At 36.5% G+C, this 24,230-nt stretch overlaps 1 protein-coding gene across 14 annotated transcripts in view; it reads right to left on the bottom strand.

The window, feature by feature from the left end:
* The window catches only part of EMSY (EMSY transcriptional repressor, BRCA2 interacting), a 111,268-nt gene that overhangs the window by 46,678 nt on the left and 40,360 nt on the right, over positions 1-24,230 (bottom strand). For all 14 annotated transcript variants that reach the window (XM_037840747.1, XM_037840754.1, XM_037840755.1 and 11 more), the window contains 3 exons: positions 14,106-14,360; positions 3,298-3,447; positions 810-980 (listed from right to left, as the gene is read on the bottom strand). In XM_037840747.1, the coding sequence (XP_037696675.1) occupies positions 810-980; positions 3,298-3,447; positions 14,106-14,360 (576 nt within the window). The remainder of the gene's footprint in view (positions 1-809; positions 981-3,297; positions 3,448-14,105; positions 14,361-24,230) is intronic.

Below are 24,230 nucleotides of genomic sequence, written 5' to 3'. Positions count from 1 at the left end.
ATGTTAGAAAACCTCACCTGGGACATACAAAGTATGGCAAGCCTACAAAAATGGTAGACACTTAAAGTCCACAAGGCTTGCTTGAACAGATTATTTACAACATTTTAATTAAAAAATAATAATCAATAAAAATGGATGCCAAATACTGCAGGAATGAATGAGCCAATAAAAACCAGGTAAAGTTTCAAATTAATTACCAATAAATAAGCCTTCACTATCCAAGTAAAATTTTTTTAAAAAGTAAACACTCAACATAAACGGTGAAAAGAAATAAAGATGTTCAAATATTTTAATGAGCTAAAGTGACATTAGTAACTGAAATTATGAGATCTGTTTCCTCAAACATATTTAGCTAAACAAATATTAGTTCTTCCACTGTCTAGTTTGTGGAGCCCTTGACAGGTCAATTTCACCTCTCTAAACCCAAATCTGTCTTTATCTGTAAACTGGGAATGATACCTACTACCTCAGAGTTGTTAGGTCTAAATGGGTTGACATACGGGAGAATACTTTGTAAATGAAAAATCTCTGTGCAAATGTAAACCATCATCTTTCCATTTTGATGAAAAACAACTAAATATACTTTCTATTTTAGAACTATCAAAAGCTTAATATGTGAGGATTTAATACTAGAATTAAAAAACATAAATTCAGACTATACTTACTCAATGTAAACATAAGGGCTGAAAGTAAAGCTTTAAATTTCTAACCAGGAAATTGAGATCAAACAGAATCCTTCAGCAGTGAAATATGTTTTTTCTTTTTACTGAAGGTCATCTATACCTCTAATATATTTCAGATATACCTACCAGAAACTATATTACTGCTAATTATCTTGCCCCCCAAGGTAGCTAATGATTTGGGTACTACTGTAATGATGCTACCACTGGTAGTCTTCACGTAGGTTGCAGCTCCAGGGGTTGCAGCCATTCGACCTATGGATGGGCTCACTGTTGGCCTGGTATAGGTTGCCTGTGTGCCTATAAAAAGGGAGAAGCAAAAGAAAACTTCGTCATTGTTTATAGAAGAAAGATAATTTGTACGGTTTAATTATAATTCCATACGATCTACATTGCATTAACTTGAAAATGGAATTTCAAAGTGTAAAAACGTTTATTACAATTTTATAGCCAGTTCTCAATGCAAACAGCAAGATCTATAGCCAAATCAATTTGAATTAACTTTACACAAGTTTGCAACGTGCTGTATCAAATTACTAACCCAAGAAAAAGTATAGCTAACTTTGTTCCCTTCTTTCAATGCCCTTCTTCCACTAGTTTTATGCCAAAAAAACACTTAAATTTAATCATCTTTCCTGCCAGAGCATTTTAGCTATCTCTTTTGTAAAATTTAAGGTCTCTGCATCTGTTTTATGCTGTTTTCAGTGCCAAACCCAATGTAGCACTAAGCCAACAAGGAATTACTGTTTGCCTAAAATTTAACAAACTTTAAATGTTTTATACTCTGCTACTTTCTAAGTATAGTTCCATCTTTTAAAGGGTTATTCCATCACTTTACTAGAGATTCAAATTGAAGTTTCCAAAAATTGCCAGGAATATTTCTCTTTAACCTAAAAAGTTCTCTATTAATATATTTCCTCAACTTTAACTGACCTGTTGGAATGTATTTCTTCATATCTATAGAAAGATTTTTACACCCATTCTCACTTTTTCTAGTACTTTTTCCTGTTCTCAGACTTCTCAGACAAGAATTAAAAACTAATCAGATTAATCTACTACACTTCTTCACATATCAAGTAAATCAGAAATATTGTTCTTAAGCTAAGAATTATTAGCCTTGGGAGCATTTAAAAAAATGACAAAGATAACTCTTCAAGTGAAAAAACTTTTTCATATTTATTCAGAGGCTACCATAATAGCCCTTTTCAACAAACCCAGATTATAAACAATGCTTTAGCAAGTTATCCACTTCTTTTTTTAGAATACAACCATTATTCAAAAAAGGGGGTAGGGGGAGAACATTAAGTAGAATTAGTTTAAATTGATTACAAGCACACATCTGAATAAGAAAAAAATCTCGAGCAAAACAACTTTGCTACAGAGATATATAGTTTTGAGTCAGCTGAATTACAACTAAAAGTTTTTTCAACTTAAGCTTTGGTTTTAAAAAGGGAAATACTTATTCTTATACAGACATATAAATATAGACTGTTAGTTTTCACTAACTTTCCCTAACATGAAGAATCATATACACATAACAGTATTATCTTTGTGCTAAATGGAGAACAAGTTTGGGTGGGAAGTATGACAGAGAGATCCAATAAAAGAATAGCAATATTTGAAAGCATAGGCTTTGGACTCAGACCTGGTTTTAAATCCCAGTTCTGCCTCTTATTGGCTGTATGACTCTGGGCAAGTTGCTACGTCTCTTTGTTGCCACCTGAAAATGTAGACAATAAAGCCTAATAGAGATTAAATGCAATGCCTGTAGAGAATTTACATACTGGCCAATAAATGATAGCTTATAAACTTGAGATAGGTCTCACTTTACACAACTTACACTATGTCATCTAAATAATGGCCCTCCTCAAAAAGAGGTAAGAGTTACATACATTTAAAATAATAGTAATGGCTAATTCTAATATTATTAATTAATAGTGATAGCCATTAGGCATTGTGCTGGGAATTTTACATACCTGATTTTACATAATATTCACAATAACCTTATGGCATATATTATTATCTCACTTAAATAGATGAGGAAAAGACTTAGAAAAATGAAGTAAACTGCTAAAGATCACAAAGGGTGGTACCATGGAAATGTTCTACAGTGTCACTTCCTTGAGTGACCCCTGGGAACAATGGCATCACGTGCTTCCCTCAGTTTCAGTAGCATTTATTACTGTAAAACAGACTCTCAAACTCATCAGAGCAAGTTCCTTGTGGGCTGGAACCATGTTTTCATTCACTAACAAATTCTGACTTAGCACCTACTTCAGGCCAGCTCTCTACATATGAGTAAAATATACATGTGAGTAAAATAGATATGGTCCCTTGTCCTCATTCAGCTTATGGCCTAAGGAGAACAACATTAAACAAGTTCACAAACAATTAGCTAAGAATTCAGAAATTGCAGTAAGTGCTATAAAGGAAAAGAACAGGAGACCATGAGAAAAAAGAGGGAAAGAGAGAGAGCGAGAGAGAGAGCTAATTTCAATTGGGGGTTGAAAGGCCTCTTTGAAGTATCATCTCATTAATCTCTATTATACCCAGAGGCAAGATATTGCTAGTACAGAGAAACTGCTCAATGAATGAGAAGTTGTTCAGGCAAACTTACCAGTAGGAGTGGTTACCAGTTTAGTTGTCATAATTGCACCATTACTGCTAACCACCATAATAGGAGAATTGCTACTGGAGGGCAGAGTTGCTGTCACTGGTTTGGGCAAGATTTTACTTGGTTGAACCTGTTGTGTGATGATTTTAACACCTTTAAAAGAAGAAAGATAAATCTCAATACAAATTACCTTTTAAAATAGGTCCCTTATATCAACCCAAGAGGGCAGTGGTTGCATACATTTCCTCAGTCGTGTCAAAAGAAAGGCCTTTTACATCTACAAAACTTTTACCTTTTATCCTTCAAATTCCTATATTTACTAATTTCTCTGATTCAGGAATGCAACTATAAACATTACAGAACATATTAACAAAGTTCCTACAGAAGAAGAATTTTTTTCTATTGTCTCTGATCATGTCATATTATGTACTTTCAAATTAAATGTAAAGTTAACCACTGTAACTGAACTATTATAGTCAAATAAATAATCTGTTCAATGCAAATACTTGGAACGAAGAGACCAAGACAAGAAGTCAAAAATAAAAACTAATGTACTTTCATATATTTCCACCTCTATCAAAGATTTCCTATAACCGCTTAAATTAAGAGAGATGTTGAAAATTATAGAAAGAATATTTTCTTTTTGAACTTTTATTTTTAAACTGCTTCTTTAAAAAGTATTTTTAATATCACATTTTTTTCAAGTACAGAATACAAAATAAAGACTATGTTATTATTGTACCTACATAAAACATGTGTGAGAACAACAACTTAAAGGCAATGTGCAGAAAGAAAATAAAAGTCGCATGGTGGTGATGTTAGGATTTTTTTATGTTTTCAAAAATTTTATTTACAATGTTATATTTGTCACACTGACTTCAAGTGTAAATATTAACATAAAGAAAATTTTCTTATGATTACTACTAATTTAAACACTATTAACTGACAACTGAGGAAAGAAATTTTGGGTAACACTTTTCCCCACTAACTTCACAGAAATAATCCATGGGATAAAATATATTGCTACAGAAAACTAAGAATTATATTACTTTTTTGTATGGTGATTTAGGTTGAGGCATGAACCTATTTATTTAATAGCCTTAAATAAATTTAAGCTTCTTGTAAACAACAAAGTTTAATTACATCATGTAGGCATAATGAGGCAAATTACTTCATTCCTGTAACTCAGTATTTTATCCATAAAATGAAAATACTATTGGCATTTACCTATAAGGTAAGGAGCCCAATACATAGCAATAATTCAATAAATAATATAGTAGTATTGTATAAATACAGAAATTCTGATTATACACAGTGAGGCTGCAGAAAATGATTTCTAGTATTATCTCATTAATGAATTACAATAATGTTTAAGGTTCATATAAAAAGAAGCCATCAAAGAAATGAATACAGACAAAGGAAATTGTAAGGAAGGGTTAAGTTTAGCTTTCACATAAAGGCAACATGGAATAGGGAAAATGGAGACTCGGTGGCAGAACTGGCTTAAACTGTCCCTGTGGTAAAGGGAAGGAGAGAGAGAGAGCTGTGACATAAGCCTAGAACAAGCGCCAGCTCCTCATATGGGAAAAATAACCAAGGTTACTGGAATACGAAGGGATGTGGGGGTATAATCAAAGGCGGGAACTCTCGGCAGGAAATTTAAACTAGTTAGCTCTCTCTGATAGACTACAATTCAAAATCCCAAAGGCGGGCTAGTTAGCTCTCTCTGATAGGCTGTACAATTTAAAATCCCAAAGGCAGGCTAGTTAGTTCTCTTGGATAGACCGTAACCTCTGGAGTATCCAGCCAATGGAGAAACAGGGGAGGGACTTGCATGTTAGGCCTAGGATATAAAATTTTCCTGTGTTCTGTTGTTCGGCGCACCTGCCACGTTTCCGGCTATGCTTCCGTTCTTGCAAGATCGTGACTAAATTCTTTTCTTCTCCACAATCGGGTGAGCATTTATTCCTTTTTGCTTGTTTCTAACAAAATTAAGAGTCTTTAAGAGACTATTTTGATCAATTCTATGCAAGTAAATTGAAAACTTGAGTGAAAATACAATTTTTTAGAAAAATATTTACCAAAATTGACCTAAGAAATAATCTAAATAGACAAATTTCCATGTAAGAAAAAATTAATAGTTCCTTCCCTTTTCCCCAAAAGTAGAAGGCCCAGAATAATTTTACAGGATAAATTCTACAATGCTTTAAAAAGTAGATAATTCCGATATATTTAAAACCATTCCAAAGATCAATTTCTACCACGATGGCATGAGAAGTTCCACTGAACCACACTCAGCAGTAAAACTGGTGAAATTGATTTAAAAAACAAAACAAAACAAAACAAAAAAACACCAACCATTTAAAGCCTCTGGAAACAGTCCTAAGGGCAAGTTGCAGATGAAGAATCATCTGTGCAAGAAAATCTAAGAAAACTCAGTAAGAAAGTAGAGAGTCTGTGGTACTTGAACCAAGACTTCTCATTTCCTTCTCCCTCCCAGCTCAGACAGGCAGAGACTTCAATCCAGACTCCTGGAGCCAAGAAGACAGGGCTCCTTATGCTCCAACTCACAGTCAGAGAGCTTTTTTCCTATGAAGAACAGGACTTCAGGGTTTCTTTTCCTGCCCCCAGCTCCCTGTTGCTGAGGCTAAGTCCTGGTAAATGAGGCCAAGAGGAGGGAGCTAACTTCTACTGCCAAGGGCCCATGCATGGAAGAAGTCCTATATTGTATGCAGCCCCAGTAAAAACAGTGGAAACCTGATTGTAAGGTGGTGATTCCACACCAAGAGAGGTAAGCTGAGAGGTCCTCAGACTGCTCACCCTCACCAACACCTAGCACTCAACTCCTTGAGCTGGGTTGTCACTCAGAGAAAAGCTTGCCATTGTTCCTATTCCCATTTCCAGAGCCCTGGCTCAGAGATTTTAGGTGGGAGAAGCAGGCTCCTAATCTCTTTCCTCTTTCAAAAGAAACTGACTTGTTTGCAACAGATCCTAGAGAAGTTCAAATTTGAGAGTACACTCAAGAACAATGGAGACTATGGTAAAAGGCAAATGGAAGGAGATTAATGGATTTAAAAAAGACAAAGCCTAGACTGTAGGCCAGTTAGGTTTCCAGAAACAACTGAGATATACACAGCTGGGGGGAGCCTTCCTGGGGTTCAGAACAAATATCAAAGGTGACCTCAGAAACTATTCCTTTGAAGTAGCCATAATTCGATTGAATTGGTTTGTAGAGCAATGTATGCCCCACTGGCATTTATGGAAACAAGAGAAAACAGCCAGCAATTAGGAGCTAAACAGGTGAATGTGATCAGTGAAAGAGAAGAAAAGAGCCCTCTCAATACCACTGTCATCTCAGGATGAGTGCCTGCTTAAGTTACAGCTAAGCCTCCTTGAGGTGCAGCACTGTAGGCTCAACACTGGGGGGGGGAGAAACAGACTTCACTAAAATAATTGAGCCATTCACCAAATAAATAAATGAGCAAGTAACAATACAAGCCCCAGAGAGAGGGAACCACTACCAAGAGTTTTTATAATATATTATCCAAAATGTCCAGTTTCGACAAAAACTTATAAGGCATGCAAAGAAACAAGAAAGTTGGACCCATATATGTGAAGAAAGAGAGGCCATTGAAACTGCCTATGAGCAACCAGATGTCAGATTTAACAAAGACTTCAAAGTAATCATTATAAATATGTTCAGAGAATTAAAGGAAAGCATGAATAAAGAAGTAAAGGAATATTGTCTAATGAGTATGGAGTTTCTGTTTGGGGTGATGAAAATATTCTGGAAACAGACAGTGGTGATGATTACACAACACTGTGAATGTACATAATGCCAATGAACTGTAAACTTAAAAATGGTTAAAATGGTAATTTTTTATGTTAAGTGTATTTTACCATAATAAAAAAAATATTTTAAAAAAGAAGGAAGGCATGATAACAAAGTTGCATGAAATAGAGAATAACAGTAAAGAGATAAAAATTATCAAAAAAAGAACCAAATGGAAATTCTGGAGTTGAAAAAATACAGTAACTGAAATAAAAAATACACTAGAGGGGCTCCACACTAGATTTGAAGGGCAAAAGAAAGATTTAGCAAACCTAAAGACAGACTGATATGCAAGCAGAAGAAAAGAGGAAAAAAATGAAAAAAATTGAACAGAGCCATAGAGAAATGTGGGATACCATTAAGCACACTAATGTACATGTAAGAAGTAGCAAAAAGGAAAGGTGAGAAAGAAAGGAAAACAAAAAAAAATTAATTAATGCCATAGCAGAAAACTTCCCCAAATTGGAAAACAATAACCTATAAAATCCAGGAAATTCAAAGAACTGAACTCCAACTAGGATAAAGTCAAAGAGATCCACAGCCAGACACATCATGGTAAAAATGCCAAAAGTCAAAGGCAAGGAAAAACTTGAATGCAGCAAGACAAAAACAACTCATTACAAGGGAACCCCAATAAGGTTAACGGAGGACTTCTCAGCAGAAACAATGAAGGTCAGAAGGCACTACAATAATATATTTAAGGTGCTCAAGGAAAAAAAGCTGTCAAACAAGAATCCTATATCCAGCAAAGCTCTCTTTTGAAAATGAAGGCAAAATAAAGATTTTCCCAGATAAACAAAAACGGAGAGAATTTATTACTAGGAAATCCACCTGACAAGAAATACTAAAAGAAGTTTTTCAGGCTGAACGTAAGTGATACCAGATGGTTATCTGAATCCAAAACCAAGAGCAATGATAAAGGTAATTATGTAATTATAAAAGATAGTAAAAATGCATATTTTCTCCTTTCCTCTCTTATCTGATTTAAAATGCAAATGAATAAATTAAAATGTATATAATGTATTATTGGGCCTATAACATATAGAAGTGTCATATATTTGTAATATATTTGTCTACAACTGCACAAAGGAGGTGAGTGGGGAGCATAGCAGAGTTGGACCAAGGAGATGACTATGGTGGTAAAATAATTAACACAACGTACTGTTGGATTTGTAACATTAATAGACGTAATATTTGTAACATTAATAGACGTAATATGTGTAACAATAATACCACAAAAAGGGAGCCAAGGGAAGAGAGCTACATAGGAGTAACCTTATGATATATCACTGAAATTACGCTAGAATAAATCAGAAGCTGATGTACGTAACAACTTAAAAAAGTAAAAAATATAGAGAAAAAATCATTAAAGAAATTAAAAATCTGCATTACAAAATATTCACTGAATACAAAACAAAGTAGTAGAAGAGAAACAGGAACAAAAAAGACATGAGACATATGGAAAACAAAAAATAAGATGGCAGACATAAATCCAACTATATCAATAACATAAATGTGATTGAATTAAACAATCAAAGGCTGTAAAAGCATGATCCAGCTACATGCTGCCTGCAGGAGACATACTTTAGATTTAAAGAGACAAAGAGATTGAAAGTAAAAGGGTGGTAAAAGATGTATCATGCAACTAGCACCTACAAGAAAGCTTGGGAGGCTATACTAATAGCAGACAAAATAGACTTTAAAATAAAAAATGGTACTGGAGATAAAGAGGGACATATCATAATGGTAAAAGAATAAATCTATCAGGAAGATATAACAACTATAAACATATATGCACCTAAAAACACAGCACCAAAATACATGAACCAAAACTGACAGAAATGAAGAGAGAAATAAACAATTCAACAATAACAGATGGAAACTTCAATACTGCACTTTCTATAATGGATAAAACAATTAGATAGAAGATTGATGAGGAAATGGGAAACAACCCTATAAACCAACAAGAACCTAACAGACATCTAGAGAACATTCCACACAACAACAACAGAGTATACACTATCATTCTTCCCAAGTACAAATGGAAAACTACCCAGGATGGACCACATACTAGGCTCGAAAACAATCCTCTATAAATTTAAAAAGAATAGAAATAATACAAATTATGTTCTTTGAACACAAGGAAATAAAAAATTAGAAATCAATAACAGAAAAGAATTTGAGAAATCACAAATATGTGAAAATTAAATAACACATAACTAAACAACCAATGGGTCAAAGAAGAAATCAAAAAGTAAATCAGAAAATTCTTAAGAATGAAAATGAAGACACAACATTTCAGCACCTGAGGAATGTAGTGAAAGCAGTACTTAGGCATTTAACAAAACCCAACACCCCTTCCTGATAAAAACACTTAGAACACTAGGAATAGAAGGAAACTTCCTCAACATGATGAACAGCATATAGGAAAAGCTCACAGCTAACATCCTACCTAAGAGTGAAAGACTGAAAGCTTTCCCTCTGGGAACAGTAACAAGACAAGGATGCCCACTGTCACCACTGTTACTCAACATTGTACTGGAAGTTCTTGCCAGAGCAATTAGGTAAGAAAAAGAAACAAAAGACATCCAAATTGGAAAGGAAGAAATAAAACTTTCCCTATTTGCAGATTACAGGATTCTATATACAGAATATCCTAAATAATCCACAACAAAGCTCCTAGAGATAATAAATGAATTCAACAAAGTGGCAGTGTACAAGACCATCACTTAAAAATCAGTAGTGTATCTATAAACAAGCAAAGAACAATCAGAAGAATAAATCAAGAAAAGAATTCCATTCACAATAGCAACTAAAAGAATCAAATTATCTAGGAATAAATCAAACCAAGTATGTAAAGGACTTACATACAGATAACTAAAAGCACTGCTAAAAGAAATTAATGAACTAACTACATGGGAGGATATTCCATGTTCATGGATTGGAACACTAAACATCGTTAAGATGTTAATACTGCCCAAAGCAATTTACAGATTCAATGTAATCCCAACCAAAATTCCAACACCTTCTTTGCAGAAATGGAAAAGCAAATCATCAAATTTACATGGAAGGGTAAGGGGTCCTGAATAGCTAAAGCCTCCTTGAAAAAGAAGACTGAATTAGATGACTCATACTTCCTAACCTTTAAACTTATTACAAGGGCACAGTAATCAAAACAGCATGGTACTGGCACAAGGACAGATATATAAACCAATGGAACAGAACTGAGAGTGAAAGCTTAGAAATCAGTCCTCACATTTATGGCCAACTGATTTTTGACAAGTAGTCTTTGACCACTCAATTGGGACAGAACAATCTCTTCAACAAGTGATTCTGGGAAAACTGGATGTCCATTTGCAAAAAAAAAAAAAAAAGGAGGATTCTCAACAAAATATTAACAAATAGAGTCCAACAAGGTATATAAAGAAATGATCAAGTGGGATTCACACCAGGTATGCAAGGCTGATTGAACAGAAAACCCATCAATGTAATCCTCCAGAACAAAATTATGATCACATCAACTGACAAACAAAAAGCATTTGAGAAATCTACAGGCCATTAATGACAAAAACTCAAAAAACCAGGAAAGGAGAGGAACTTCCTCAACTTGATAAAGAACATCTACAAAAAAGCCTTCAGCTAACATCATACTTAACAGTGAAAAAGCAAATGCTTTCTCCCTGAAATCAGGAGCAAGGCACAGATGTCTACTCTCCCCACTGTTATTCAACATTATACTGGAAATTCCAGCCAGTGAAATAAGGCAAGAAAAGGAAGCATAAGCTATACAGACTGGAAAGGAAGAAATAAAACCGTTCTTTCTTACAGATGACATGACTGCCTACATAGAAAATCCCAAGAAATTTATAAAAAATACTCCTAAACTAATAACTGAGTTTAGCAAAGTTGCAGGATACAAGATCAACACCATTTCTATACACTAACAATGAACATCTGGAAATAGAAATTAAAATCACAATACCATTTACAATAACTCCAAGAAAATGAAATATTTACATATAAGCCTAACAAAACTGGTACAGGATATATTTGCTGAAAACTATAAAACACTTCTGATGAAAGGAATCAAAGCAGACTTAAATAAATGAAGAGACATACCATGTTCACGGACTAGAAGACCAACACAGTTAAGATGACAATTTTCCCCAAATTGATCTATAGGCTTAATGTAATTCCTAGAAAAATCCCAGCAAGGTTTTAGTAGACATAGACAAACTTATTCATAAATTTATATGGAAAGGCAATGGAACTTGAATACCTAAAATAATTTTGAAAGAGCAAAATAAAGTAGAAGGAATTGCTTAGTGTTAAGGCTTACTTTATAGCTATAGTATTCAGAATTGTGGGGTATTGACAGAGGGATAGACACACAGATCAGTGGAACAGAATAGAGAACCTAAAAATAGACCAACACAAATACGCCCAACTAATTTTTCATAAAGACACAAAAGCAATTCAAAAGAGGAAGGATATTCTTTTCAACAAATGATGCAGAAGCAATTAGACATTTATAAGCAATAAATGAACTCTGACCTAAACTTCACACCCCATACAAAAATTAACTCAAAGTTAATCATGAGTTTAAATGTAAAACATATGAAACTATAAAACTTTTAGGGGGAAATGTTCAGGACCTAGGGCTAGGTAAAGATTTCTTAGACTTGACACCAAAAGCAAGACCCACAAAAGAAAAAACCGAGAAACTGCCTTCATCAAAATATACATTAGTGAGCAAAACCCAGCCCTATTAATTGGGATTTTTTAAATGACATATTCCTTCCCTAATTCTGGTATATACTCATGGTATAAGACTCCGTGATTGAGGAACTAAAGATTTATGGGTAAAAATAAGATTAGAGATCCGAGGTTTTGACTAAATATAGAAAAGCTTTTAGGGAGGATCCTAAATAGAGTTGAGAGGCTATCCTGGAGATTTCTCTTATGCAAGCTCCAGCTAGACATTTCAAATGGCCACAGTAAGCCATGCCCTTACCAAAAGTAGCCCACAAATACCTAGGTCCCTACCTGAGACTCTATAAAAGATGTACTCACTAAGTTTTATCTTTCAGAAACTTAAATCCACCAGACTGTTCCTATACCTGAGAAGTCCTAAAACCTGGGGACAATAGCCTCTTTAAGATCAACTATCAGATATGGCCCCCTTCCTCATACTGTTGACACCCCCTTTCAATAAGAACAAGTTAGGGTGCTCAATGCCTAGACACCCCTGAAGATGGAGAAAGAGATTAAGTGAGAGAAAGGGGTAGCAACAAACAAGATAAGATTGAACAAATGTCTACGAATACTGAAACTTTATATAAATATATATATATACTTTTGGATGCTGGGGTGTTGAATGGCTGGAAGGAGGTCAATGACACGGTAGAACTGTAGCCTATAGTATCCTTTGGGATTTCCTCTATAGCTGCTCATCAAATTGTGCCTTGAAGATCTTCACCATCCTGTATAAACCTTGTATTGCATAATAAAGAAAGAACTGATGCATAAAAATGTAGCTTATGAGGGGTGACAATGGGATTGGAAAAGCCATAAGGACCACACTCCACTTTGTCTAGTTTATGGATGGATGAGTAGAAAAATAGGGGAAGGAAACAAACAGACAAAGGTACCCAGTGTTCTTTTTTACTTCAATTGCTCTTTTTCACTCTAATTATTATTCTTGTTATTTTTGTGTGTGTGCTAATGAAGGTGCCAGGGATTGATTTGGGTGATGAATGTACCACTATGTAATGGTACTGTAAACAATCGAAAGTACGATTTGTTTTGTATGACTGCGTGGTATGTGAATATATCTCAATAAAATGAAGATTAAAAAAAAAGAAAAGAAAGAAAGAACTGAAACTGTGGAACTGTAATCCATACAATTTTTGAAATTACCTATATGGCTGCTTGTTGAGCTGTACCTCGAGAGATGACACCTTTCTGAATGTATGTTATATTTTACAATAATGGAAATGGCTGAAGTTGCGGAACTGTGACTCATGACATTCTTTGAAATTTGCTAACTACTTATGAAATCATACTTTGAAAATTATCACTATTATGTACTTATGTTAAAGTTCACAATAAAAAAAGAAAAAAAAGCTTCTAAGTGTTTTTACATGGATCAAAATAGAATCTAAACACAATGAATAGATAATATTGTATAGCTTAAATTAGCCATAATAGATTTTTTATAATTAGTATAATTTACCATTCCCTGCTCACCAGAAATTTTTCAGGATCTCCCAGCTCTGCTATTCCAAGGAAATGGCTAAGAATTCATTTTATTTTCTTAAAGAGATTCAACATATTAAGAGGATTTGTAATTTCCCTGGGTCTGAGCCGCCATCCTATATCTTAATGATTTTATGCCTTATAATAAATGAGTCTCACGTCTGAGTTCCTATGCTGGAGATGCTTTCAATAAATTGCTAGATTGTCATTCCAACTTCTCCCTTGTACACAGGTCCTATAATCTTAGCACCTCTGCCGGTGACAACCTAATGCCAAATTCATATTATCCCTCTTTCACAAGACACTTCATATCCATTTTTCCACTGCCCACTTCCCATAATCCCAACTGGCCTTGGAGAATAGTTCAAAAATCCAGGTTTGTTTAATCAGCTTCCTTTATCTCTCCTGAGACTTCACTGAAAAAACCTCTTCCTGCTCTGCAAGCTGATTTTTTCTCCCTTTTCTTTTCCCAAGCCCTATGGGTCTATTCCCAAACTTTACATAGTTCTCTCTATACATAGTATTTCCAACAAGAAAGTTTCACAATATATTTTGAAATTAAAACTCTGGTGCTTGAGGAAAGTATATATATATATATTTTTATATATATATATTTATATATACATTTATATATATTTATATATACATACACACACATATGCAGTCTTCAGAGAACAAGTGATACAGGAAGAATCACATCTTGTAAAAATTTTCCAGTTACCTGATTCCTGTTTGATTTGGATGGTAGGCTTGATACCAGGTGGCAAAGGAGACTGCTGAGGTTGCTGCTGATGAGATACTGGAGAAGGCTGGGTCACCTGTTGCTGGGTCTGTTGCTGCACCTGATGTAATGGCTGCTTAGAAGACTGTTGATGCTGTTTAGGAAACTGTGCAAGAATCTGAGTTGGGGCACTCACTAAGCTTTTGGGGGAAGGAAGTCTTGTGGATGCCATTTTGATTGCTGATGTAGACACACCTATAGAAGAGTAAGGGCAAAGAGAATTTAAGAGTAAAGTACAATTAAATTTACTTCTGGTTATTGTAAAATAGGCAATAATTTAAAGATTAGGTAAACTGATGAAAACTGATTAACTGAGCAGCTAGTGAGTGTGACATAATGTATGGCGCTTTACATATTTCATATCTACAAGGGAGGCATTACTGCTTCCAGGCTTAAAAAAAAATTAAATGATTTTTCCCTATGGTGAAGAGCTAGAACATAAGAAACAAAGTATCAGGCAGGATAGTCACAGACCTATTTCTCCAAAGATTTTCTAACAGAAAATGCAGGTTCTCAATGCAAATAATACAAGAACAAAGCAGACTAACTGAGGTTTGACTCTTATTTGTATACATTTTTTGAAGTACCACTTTTGGGGTTCTAATTAGCCAAATTAAACAAAGTATCAGATAACTCAAACTGGAATATTCATGTTTTTAAAATTTAGCATAGTAAAGAGGCTTTTCTATATCTCATTTCCAATTGTCATCATTTCCTGAAAACTATGAGTCATTAAATAGTCATGAAAAAAGTTACCAGTGAACATACTCAATATATTCACAACAAAAATATTCTGATGATATAAGATTTTAAGACATTTCTTTTCAGTGCAATACTAATATAATGCAAGCATTCATAGGTAAGGAGTACTACTAACTTCCACTAAAGATGCATGAGCTTCAGACAAATTCTTTCCTCTCTCCCAGATTTTTCATCTGTAATCTTCTAATTCATCAACTACCCAACAGGACTATTATCTGTCAACTGAGTTAATATTCCTAACAGAGAATCTGGAATGTAATTCACCACATTAACATTTTGAGAACTGGTGAAACAATGAAAAGAAACTAATAAACCAATAGCTTAATTTTCAAGTACTTACAAAAGGAGGCTATTTTACATCTTTATCTACCACATGTCCACCATGACAATTACATTGCATTACAGAAAATTTTAAAAAACAGTATCACATTCCCATGTAAAATGTCTCTGAGAATGATAAAGATGGAGAAGAAACTTGATAAAGAAACTTGATAAAGAAATAATAAAGGAGAATCACTATGACTCTCTGGGCCTCAGCTTCCTTTCTTGTTGAATTTTTCCTTGCCCTACAAGTCTCTAAAGATTATCCTGTGGATCAGGTAAGATCATAGATTAAGGAACACTTTGAGAGGAGCCTAAAGGTGTAGGCAGAATAGCCTGGAGGACTTACTCATACTACACTTCCTTCACTTCCCTACCCCTCCTTGAATACTAGTTGCAGCAGGAAGACATTTTGGTGATATGTTTGCAATATCTCTCAGCTGCACTGACTTAGATATGTCTGCAGCCACCTTCAATGCCAACAATGACTATAAAGTGTCATACAAATGAAAGGTATTGTTTTCTAACTATCATATTGCACTCACAATGTACCACCCTGTATTAATTGAGGATAATTGTGCACATGAGTGACTGAGTCCACAACTGAACTATGATCTCCATATACTTTTGTACAGGAAACGTATCTGACACAAAGTATTCAGGGTGGCTTTAAAGTCAGAGAGAACAGTGTTCAAAGCATGCCTTTAACACATAAACATGTAAGAGCCATGTGATCTGATGAAAGTACTTGACTTTTCTTGAGTATGTACCCATCCAATAAAAATTTATCCAGCACATACTTTATGCTAGATCCTGGGGAAACTATTTTAAGTACAAGAAACAGTCCCTACCTTCAGGAAGGTTAAAGCTTAGAGAAGAAGACAATCAAATGATCACAAAAACATATCATCACAAACTGTGATAAATGCTACTTTTGCTTTAATAAGTAAAAGTTCCTCTTCCTCTTTCTCTGCCCTTTCCTTCCCAAACAATTCAGTACTAAAGACATCAGGTGGCACAAAGCAAGATGGGGGACTGGGCAGCCATTCAGAAGAGTGACAAAGAGTGGGGTGTCAAGAGTCCAATGCAGAGACTGGCCTAGAATGGGAGCTGGACCCAGAATACGATGAAGAGGGTGTCCACACTGAGGAAGGTGAGGGACAGTTCAGTGTGTACAGTTAGAGCCCAAGTAGGATGAGGAGGATTTGAATAAGTCCATCATTCATTTTAACCTAATTGGCATGCATAGGACCAATGAAGTCAATTGTTTTAAAACCATTTATTAAAAATCTAAAGCAATACACACATTCTTGGTTGCCTGCTTAATTTCCTTTTCCCTCTGCCCTTCCTCCTTTCTACTAGAACCCTGTTTTTCTCCCCTCAAGGACCCACCTTTCTGAGAACTGGCATGTATTTTTGGGGAGACTGGTCACAAGCCTGTCCTAGAGGCAATTCCTAATTAATCTGGGCCAGTCATGGTGGCCCCATATCCTTTGCCAGGGTCTACTAGTTAAGACTAAGGTATATGACATTTCTGGCCAATAATACATAAGGGGGATCTCCTGACAGCTTTTGGGAAAGGTTTTCTCTTTCCTAAGACTGACCCAAGCAATCCTTTTTTCCCTTGGACATTGTCTGGATGTGATACCTGGAACTGCTTTATTTATCTTGCAACCCTGCTTCTTTACTTCTGGTGCTGTGGGATAATGAATTTTCTTCTAGTCAAAAATTCAGTTGGTGCAGATTTATATAAAGTTTTTCTTTCAGGTACTCATCACATTTTACAAGTACATTTAGATATTTTATTAACAATCTTGGGGCTCTATAATAATGAATTTATTAACTAGCTGAATTGCCCAAAACAATATGTGCTGCTGAAAAAACCAGTGAAGCAAACATATTTCCAGTTCAAGCTACATTAGTAGTTTTTGATAAATATGAAATATTTAAGAGTTTCAACATGAGCTCTGGAGAAAGAATGAAGCCTGAGAGACATTTAAAAAAAAAAAAAAGCCATTTAAGTAGAAGTGGGAAAAGATACATAATGTAAGAATATCAAATTTGGTAACCCTGCTCTTGAGAGCTGGTTCTAAGAATATTAGAGAACTAAACCAAATTCACAAAAATGTTCACTATAGTTATATCTATAATATCAAAAACTGAAAATAATCTAAATTGTCCAATAATAAGAGAACAATTTAATAAATGATAGCAAAGTTATATATATATAGATATAAAATGATTAGGATAATCATAGAAAAAAGAATGCTAATAAAGCAGTGAAGAAAGCATGAAACCAAATGGAATACATATTTTTAAGTCCAAATGTGTAAAAAATATTATCCAAATTGGTGAAAAAGGTAATAATACATAAAAACAGAAAGTGCTATTGTGGTAGAGTGGTGAGATTACTGTTGGACATTGTTCTTCAAAATTGATTAATTCACTAATACTTTGAGGTTTTAAAAAAACTTAAAAGGATGCAAATTGAGGATGACATTAGAATTGTAGGGTTGGGGGACTTCGAAAGGATAGGACTTACAGAAAAAGGGATGGAAAATAGGAGTTGAATTCAATGTGAGCCCAAAGAAAATTTTTTAAATGAAAGGACCAGAAGTACTAGTAGATACAATGAAATTGGAAGCAACATGCTACTTAGGATTATTTGGGATGAAACAGGGAAAATAATGGGTCAGTGGAAGATTGCCAACACATTGGGTAAATAATTCATGAAGTCAACAAAAGAATATGAGGAGAAGAATGAGATGAAAGAAAATTTCTCTCACCAAAGTGACAGAAAAGACAATAGCAACACGATTTATCTTACAAATAGGCAGAATAAGAAGCAGAAAGGTCAAAGAATCAACCTGAATATATAATAAACAATAGCCTATTCTTTGGTTAATAGAGAACAAGACAAATCAGGCAGTTCGATAACAAAAAAAAGACATTTAGGACTTCTAGGCTGGTAAGTATGTAATCTGGAGGGGAAAAAAAGGAGGAATGAAATATAAAGCAATCAATTAAAACAAATGATTTCCCTCTATACATACACAATCACATTTCAACTATCACCTTCTTCTGTGTCAGCAGCATCAGATTTATAACCACCTGTGCTGGTTTGAATCCATTATGTCCCCCCACAAAAGCCACATTCTTTTTACCCAGCTTATAGGTACAAACTTATTATGGGTGGGATCTTTTGATTAGGTTGTTTCCATGGAGATGTGACCCACGCAACTGTGGGTGAGACCATTTGATCAGATCATCTCCATGGAGGTGTGGCCTTGCCCATTCAAGGTGGGTCTTAATTAGTTTACTGGAGCCCTTAAGAGAAACCAGGGGCCAACACAGACCCAGGCAAGAGATGTAGACAGAAAGACATTTGGAGATCCTAAGCTAAGAGATGACGCCCAGATGCTTGGAAAGAAATGCCCTGAGAGAACAAGCCAGGATGCACAGGGGCTGAGAGAAAGAAGCTAAGAAAGACAGAAGACCAGAAACATTTTGGAGAAAGCCATGTTGAAACCAGAACCCAGAAGAAAAGGACCAGCAGACGCCAGACACATGCCTTCCCAGCTGACAGAGGTGTTCTGGATACCACTGGCCTTTCTTCAGTAAAGGGACCCTCTTATTGATGCCTTAGTTTGGACACTTTTATGGCCTTACAACTGTAAATGTGAAACCTAATATATCCCCTTTATACAAACCAACCAATTTCTGGTATTTTGCATAATGGAAGCTTTAGCAAACTGGAACACCACCCAATTAAAAATTATCCCTTCCTGTAGCCTTTCTGGAGGACAGTGTGGTGGTTCCACAAGAAGCTAAATATGTGGATGTCATAAGGTCTTGCAACCTCATTAGGGGCATATACTGAGAGCAGGGACATGGGCCTTTGCACACTGGTGTTAATAGAGGTAGTATGCGTGAATTGCAATGGGTGGAGGTGGCCTAAGGGTATACCGACTGTTCTAGGTTGCTAATGCTGTGGGAATGCAAAACACCAGAAATGGGTGGGCTTTTATAAAAGGGGGGTTTATTTGGTTACACAGTTAATAGTCTTAAGGCCATAACGTGTCCAAGGTTAACACAACAGCAATGGGGTACCTTAACTGGAAGATGGCCAGTGGTGTCTGGAAAACCTGTGTTAGCTGGGAAGGCACGTGGCTGGCATCTGCTCTGGAGTTCTGGTTTCAAAATGGCTTTCTTCCAGAACGTTCTTCTCTAAGCTTCAGCTTCTCTCCAAAATGTCAGTCTCAGTTGCTCTTAGGGCATTTGTCTTCTCCGGAGCATAAGTCTGCTTTCAAAGGCATCTCCAAAATGTCTCTGTAAACTAGAGTTCCTCTCTCAGCTCCTGTGCATTCTTCAAGGTGTCCCTCTTGGCTGTAGCAAGCTTGCTCCTTCTGTCTGATCTTTATAGTGCTCCAGTAAACTAATCAACGCCCACGCTGAATGGGTAGGCCATGCCTCCATGGAAACTATCTAATCAGTTATCACCTACAGTTGGGTGTGTCACATCGCCATGGAAACAATCAAAGACTTACAATCTAATCAACACTAATAATGTCTGCCCCCACAAGATTACATCAAAGATAATGGTGTTTTGGGGGACATAATACATTCATACTGGCACATCGACTAAGGAACAGAATGGTGAAGTATGGTGTGTGCATACACTGAAATACTGAGCAACTGCGAGAAGGAGTAAAGCTGTGAGACATGCAACGAGATGAATGGATCCTGTAGACACCATTTTAAGTGAACTATGCAAGAAACAAAGGCAAACGCCATAATGCCTCACCAATATGGACTAACCACAATGTGTAAACTGAGAATTGAATCTTAGAGAATAGCTTATCAGAAGAGCGCTTATTATAATGGTCCCTAGATTGTAAGCTCTTACAGCAGACACATCTATTCCTGAGTTGTAACGGCTATCTCCAGATGCTGAGATACCGATCCCTTTGTATATAACCTGACTGATCCCTGGAATTTTTGGTTTCTGTGTGACATCTGACACTCAGAGGTAGAGCTCGGCAGATATGAATGTCAGTATTAGCGCATACAGCAACTGTTAAAAAAGCTGAAAAAGAGTACAGACTTCAATTAGAGATGTGAATGAAGCAGATCTGGTTTAGAATAGGGTAAACTGGGCCAAAGGGTAAAGGACGATACTGACTGCGTTTTAACACTTCAACTTCCATGTAAAACCAAGGGAAGAGATGTTTAGTTGGTGCAGGACCTGTATTTCCTAAACAATTTAACTCATTCAGTTTGTTCAAATACCACAATTACACGGAACTTTGAATAGAAAGCGAGACCTGGTAGGTTTGTACAGGTTAGTGTGAAATAGCAACACATCCCAAAGTAATGTGGGCAGAGAATAAAAATATATATGTAGGGCCCCATGGGAAGCTGGGGGAAAATGCGGACAGGTTGGACTTCCTCACCTGGATTGTAGCTGATGTTCTCACAAACACTGAGGACTGACGGCATGGTATGCCAAGCTCTCTGTCTTGGGGCTTGCCCTTATGAAGCCCATTACTGCAAAGGAGAGGCTAAACCTGCGTATAACTGTGCCTAAGAGTCTCCGCCTGAGTACCTCTTTGTTGCTCAAATGTGGCCTCTCTCTCCAGTTAACCCAACTTGGCACGTGAACACACTGCCCTCCCTCTACGTGAGATTTGACTCCCAGGGTTGTAAATCTCCCTGGCAACAGAGGATATGACTCCCGAGGATGAATCTGGAACCGACATCGTGGGATTGTGAACATCTTGACCAAAAGAGGAATGCGAAATGAAACAAAATAAAGTTTCAGTGGCTGAGAGATTTCAAATGGAGTTGAGAGGTCACTCTGGTGGGCACTTATGCACTATACAGATAACCCTTTTTAGGTTTTAATGTATTGGAATAGCTAGAAGTAAATACCTGAAACTATCAAACTGCAACCCAGAACTCTTTACTCTTGAAGATGACTATATAACAATGTAGTTTACAAGGGGTGAGAGTGTGATGGTTAAAGTCTTGTGGATCATGCGCCCTTTATCCAGTGTATGGATGTATGAGAACAAAAATGGGGACAAAAACTAAATGAAAAATAGGGTGGGGGAGGAATGATTGGGGTGTTCTTTCTTACTTTTGTTTTTTATTTTTATTTTTACTTTTTGTGGTATAAGGAAAATGTTCAAAAAAATAGATTGGGGATGACGGCAAAGAGAGGAGTGGAAGCTAGTTTGTTCCCCTGGAACAACTAATAAAAAACCAGGAACAACTAGTAAATAATCTGGAATAACTGCATGGGAACAAATGTGACTGTCCACTCATCATACACCAACCTGAATTGGGAGAAATGCCCGAGATCACACCGTAAAAACTGCGGATCCAAGCCAGAAGCCCCCTCCTCCCACAGCCCGAACTGCAAAGCCTCATGGTGCCAGAGAGCAGCACTCTCTGAGCAAGTGAATATAGCTCAGCTGAGCCCCAGCTGGGGTTTTAATTAACACATGTGGACTGCTCAATACCAGATATGAATCCCCAAAAATCAGACAGAGGCTTTTGGCGATGACCGATATTGGAGAGCCGGAGGATGGCCATGGACTGGCCCTGAAGGGGGCTTTCTGTCCCTTTTTCGGCTCAGTGGAGAAAGCCTCAGCCATTTTCCATTCCCAGTGCTCTAACCAGACAAGGGTGGAGTTAGCACAGGCAGAGAGTCTATTCAAATGTAAATAACTTTGCCCTAGGGGTTTATTTTCCCTAAGAGAAAAAAGGTGGTGCCAAGCTCTACTACCTGCCTTCCATTCAGAACCAGACCTCAGAGCCTGGGGGAAAAGAGCCACAGGCCACACCTCCTTACACCAGTCTGGAGTGACAGGCTGACAGGCACCACCTGATGGGCGGAAAAGCACAGTGACTTGAGGTCTCACAGGGTCTACCAATCTTCCAAGACAAACCTTCAGGGAGACATGATACTATTGCCTCCTGCTGAGACCTGAGCCCATTCTGGTCTGTGAAAACATGATCAGGGTAGCCAAGGAAATCAGATGCCTAGACAACAGAAAACTACAACCTACACTAAGAAAAACAAAGTTATGGCCCAGTTAAAGGAACGAACTTACACTTCAACTAAGATACATGAACTTAAACAACTAATACTACATCAATTCAAAAAGTTTAGGGAAGATATGGCAAAAGAGATGAAGTGTATAATGAAAACACTGGGCGTACATAAGGAAGAAATCAAAAAGTTTGAAAAAAAACTGGCAGAATCTAGGGAAATCAAAGGCACAGCACAAGAGATAAAAGACACAATGGAAACATAGAACAGCAGAGCTCAAGAAGCAGAAGAAAACACTCAGGAACTGGACTCAGGAACTGGAGAACAAGGCACCTGAAAGCCTACACACAAAAGAACAGATAGAGAAAAGAATGGAAAAATATGAGCAATGTCTCCGGGAACTTAAGGACAAAATGAAATGCAGGAATGTACATGTCATTGGTGCTCCAGAAGGAGAAGAGAAGGGAAAGGGGGCAGAAGCAATAACAGAGGAAATAATCAATGAAAATTTCCCATCTCTTATGAAAGACATACAATTACGGATCCAAGAAGCGCAGCATAACCCAAACAGAATAGATCTGAATAGGCCCAGACCAAAACACTTAGTAATCACATTATCAAACGTCAAAGATAAAGAGAGAATCCTGAAAGCAGCAAGAGAAAAATGATCCATCACATACAAAGGAAGCTTGATAAGACTATGTGCGGATTTCTCAATAGAAACCATGGAGGCAAGAAGTAAATGGGGTGATACATTTAAGATACTAAAAGAGAAAAACCACCAACCAAGAATCCTATATCTGGCAAAACTGTCCTTCAAATATGAGGGAGAGCTTAAAATATTCTCTGACAAACAGACAATGACAGAGTTTGTGAACAAGATACCTGCTTTACAAGAAACACTAAAGGAAGCACTGCAGACAGAAAGGAAAAGACAGGAGTGAGAGGTTTAGAAAACAATTTTGGGAGATAGTAGCAAAGCAATGTAAGTACACTGAACAAACGTGACTGTGAGTATGGTTGAAAAAGGAAGGTTAGGAGCACATGGGACACCAGAACGAAAGACTAAAGATAAAGACTGGGACCGTATTAACTCAGTGAAACCTAGGGTGCTCAACAATTGTAATAAAAGGTACAAATATGTTTTTACATGAGGTAGAACAATGAATGCCAACATTGCAAGGTGTTAAAAATAGGGTGGTATTGGGGGGAAAACACAATCAATGCAAACTAGAGACTGTAATTAACAGAAACATTGTATTATGCTTCCTTTAATATAACAAAGGCAATATACCAAAGCTAAATGCATATGGGGGGCCGGAACATAGGGGAAGGGTGTTGGACTATTGGCTTTGGTGATGTTATCTGACTCTATTCTACTTTAGTTTAATGCTATCTTTCCTTTTGTTGCTTTCTAGCTGTCATTTTTTTTTCACTCTCTCTCTTTCTCTCTACCTTCTTTGAAAGAAGGTAGAAATGGAGATGTCCTTATATAGATAGTAATGATGGTGCTTCTTCTAGTTTGCTAATGCTGCCAGAATGCCAAACACCAGAAATGATTGGCTTTTATAAATGCGGGTTTATTCGGTTACAAAGTTACAGTCTTAAGGCTATAAAGTGTCCTTCAACAAAGGGTACCTTCACTGGAGGATGGCCAATGGTGTCTGGAAAATTTCTGTTAGCTGGGAAGGCACCTGGCTGGCGTCTGCGCCAAAGTTCTAGTTTCAAAATGGCTTTCTCCCAGGACGTTCCTCTCTAGGCTGCAGGTCCTCAAAAATGTCACTCTTATTTGCTCTTGGGGTGTTTTGTCCTCTCTTAGCTTCTCCGGAGTAAGAGTCTGCTTTCAATGGCCGTCTTCAAACTGTCTCTCAACTGCAGCTACTCTCTGTTTCTGTGCATTCTTCAAAGTGTCCCTCTTGGCTGTA

This window comes from Choloepus didactylus, chromosome 6, assembly GCF_015220235.1.
Source record: "Choloepus didactylus isolate mChoDid1 chromosome 6, mChoDid1.pri, whole genome shotgun sequence".
In the NCBI taxonomy this organism is placed as follows: Eukaryota; Metazoa; Chordata; class Mammalia; order Pilosa; family Megalonychidae; genus Choloepus; species Choloepus didactylus.
Note: the sequence above shows the minus strand (reverse complement) of the source record. Positions and strands in the feature narration are given on the sequence as shown.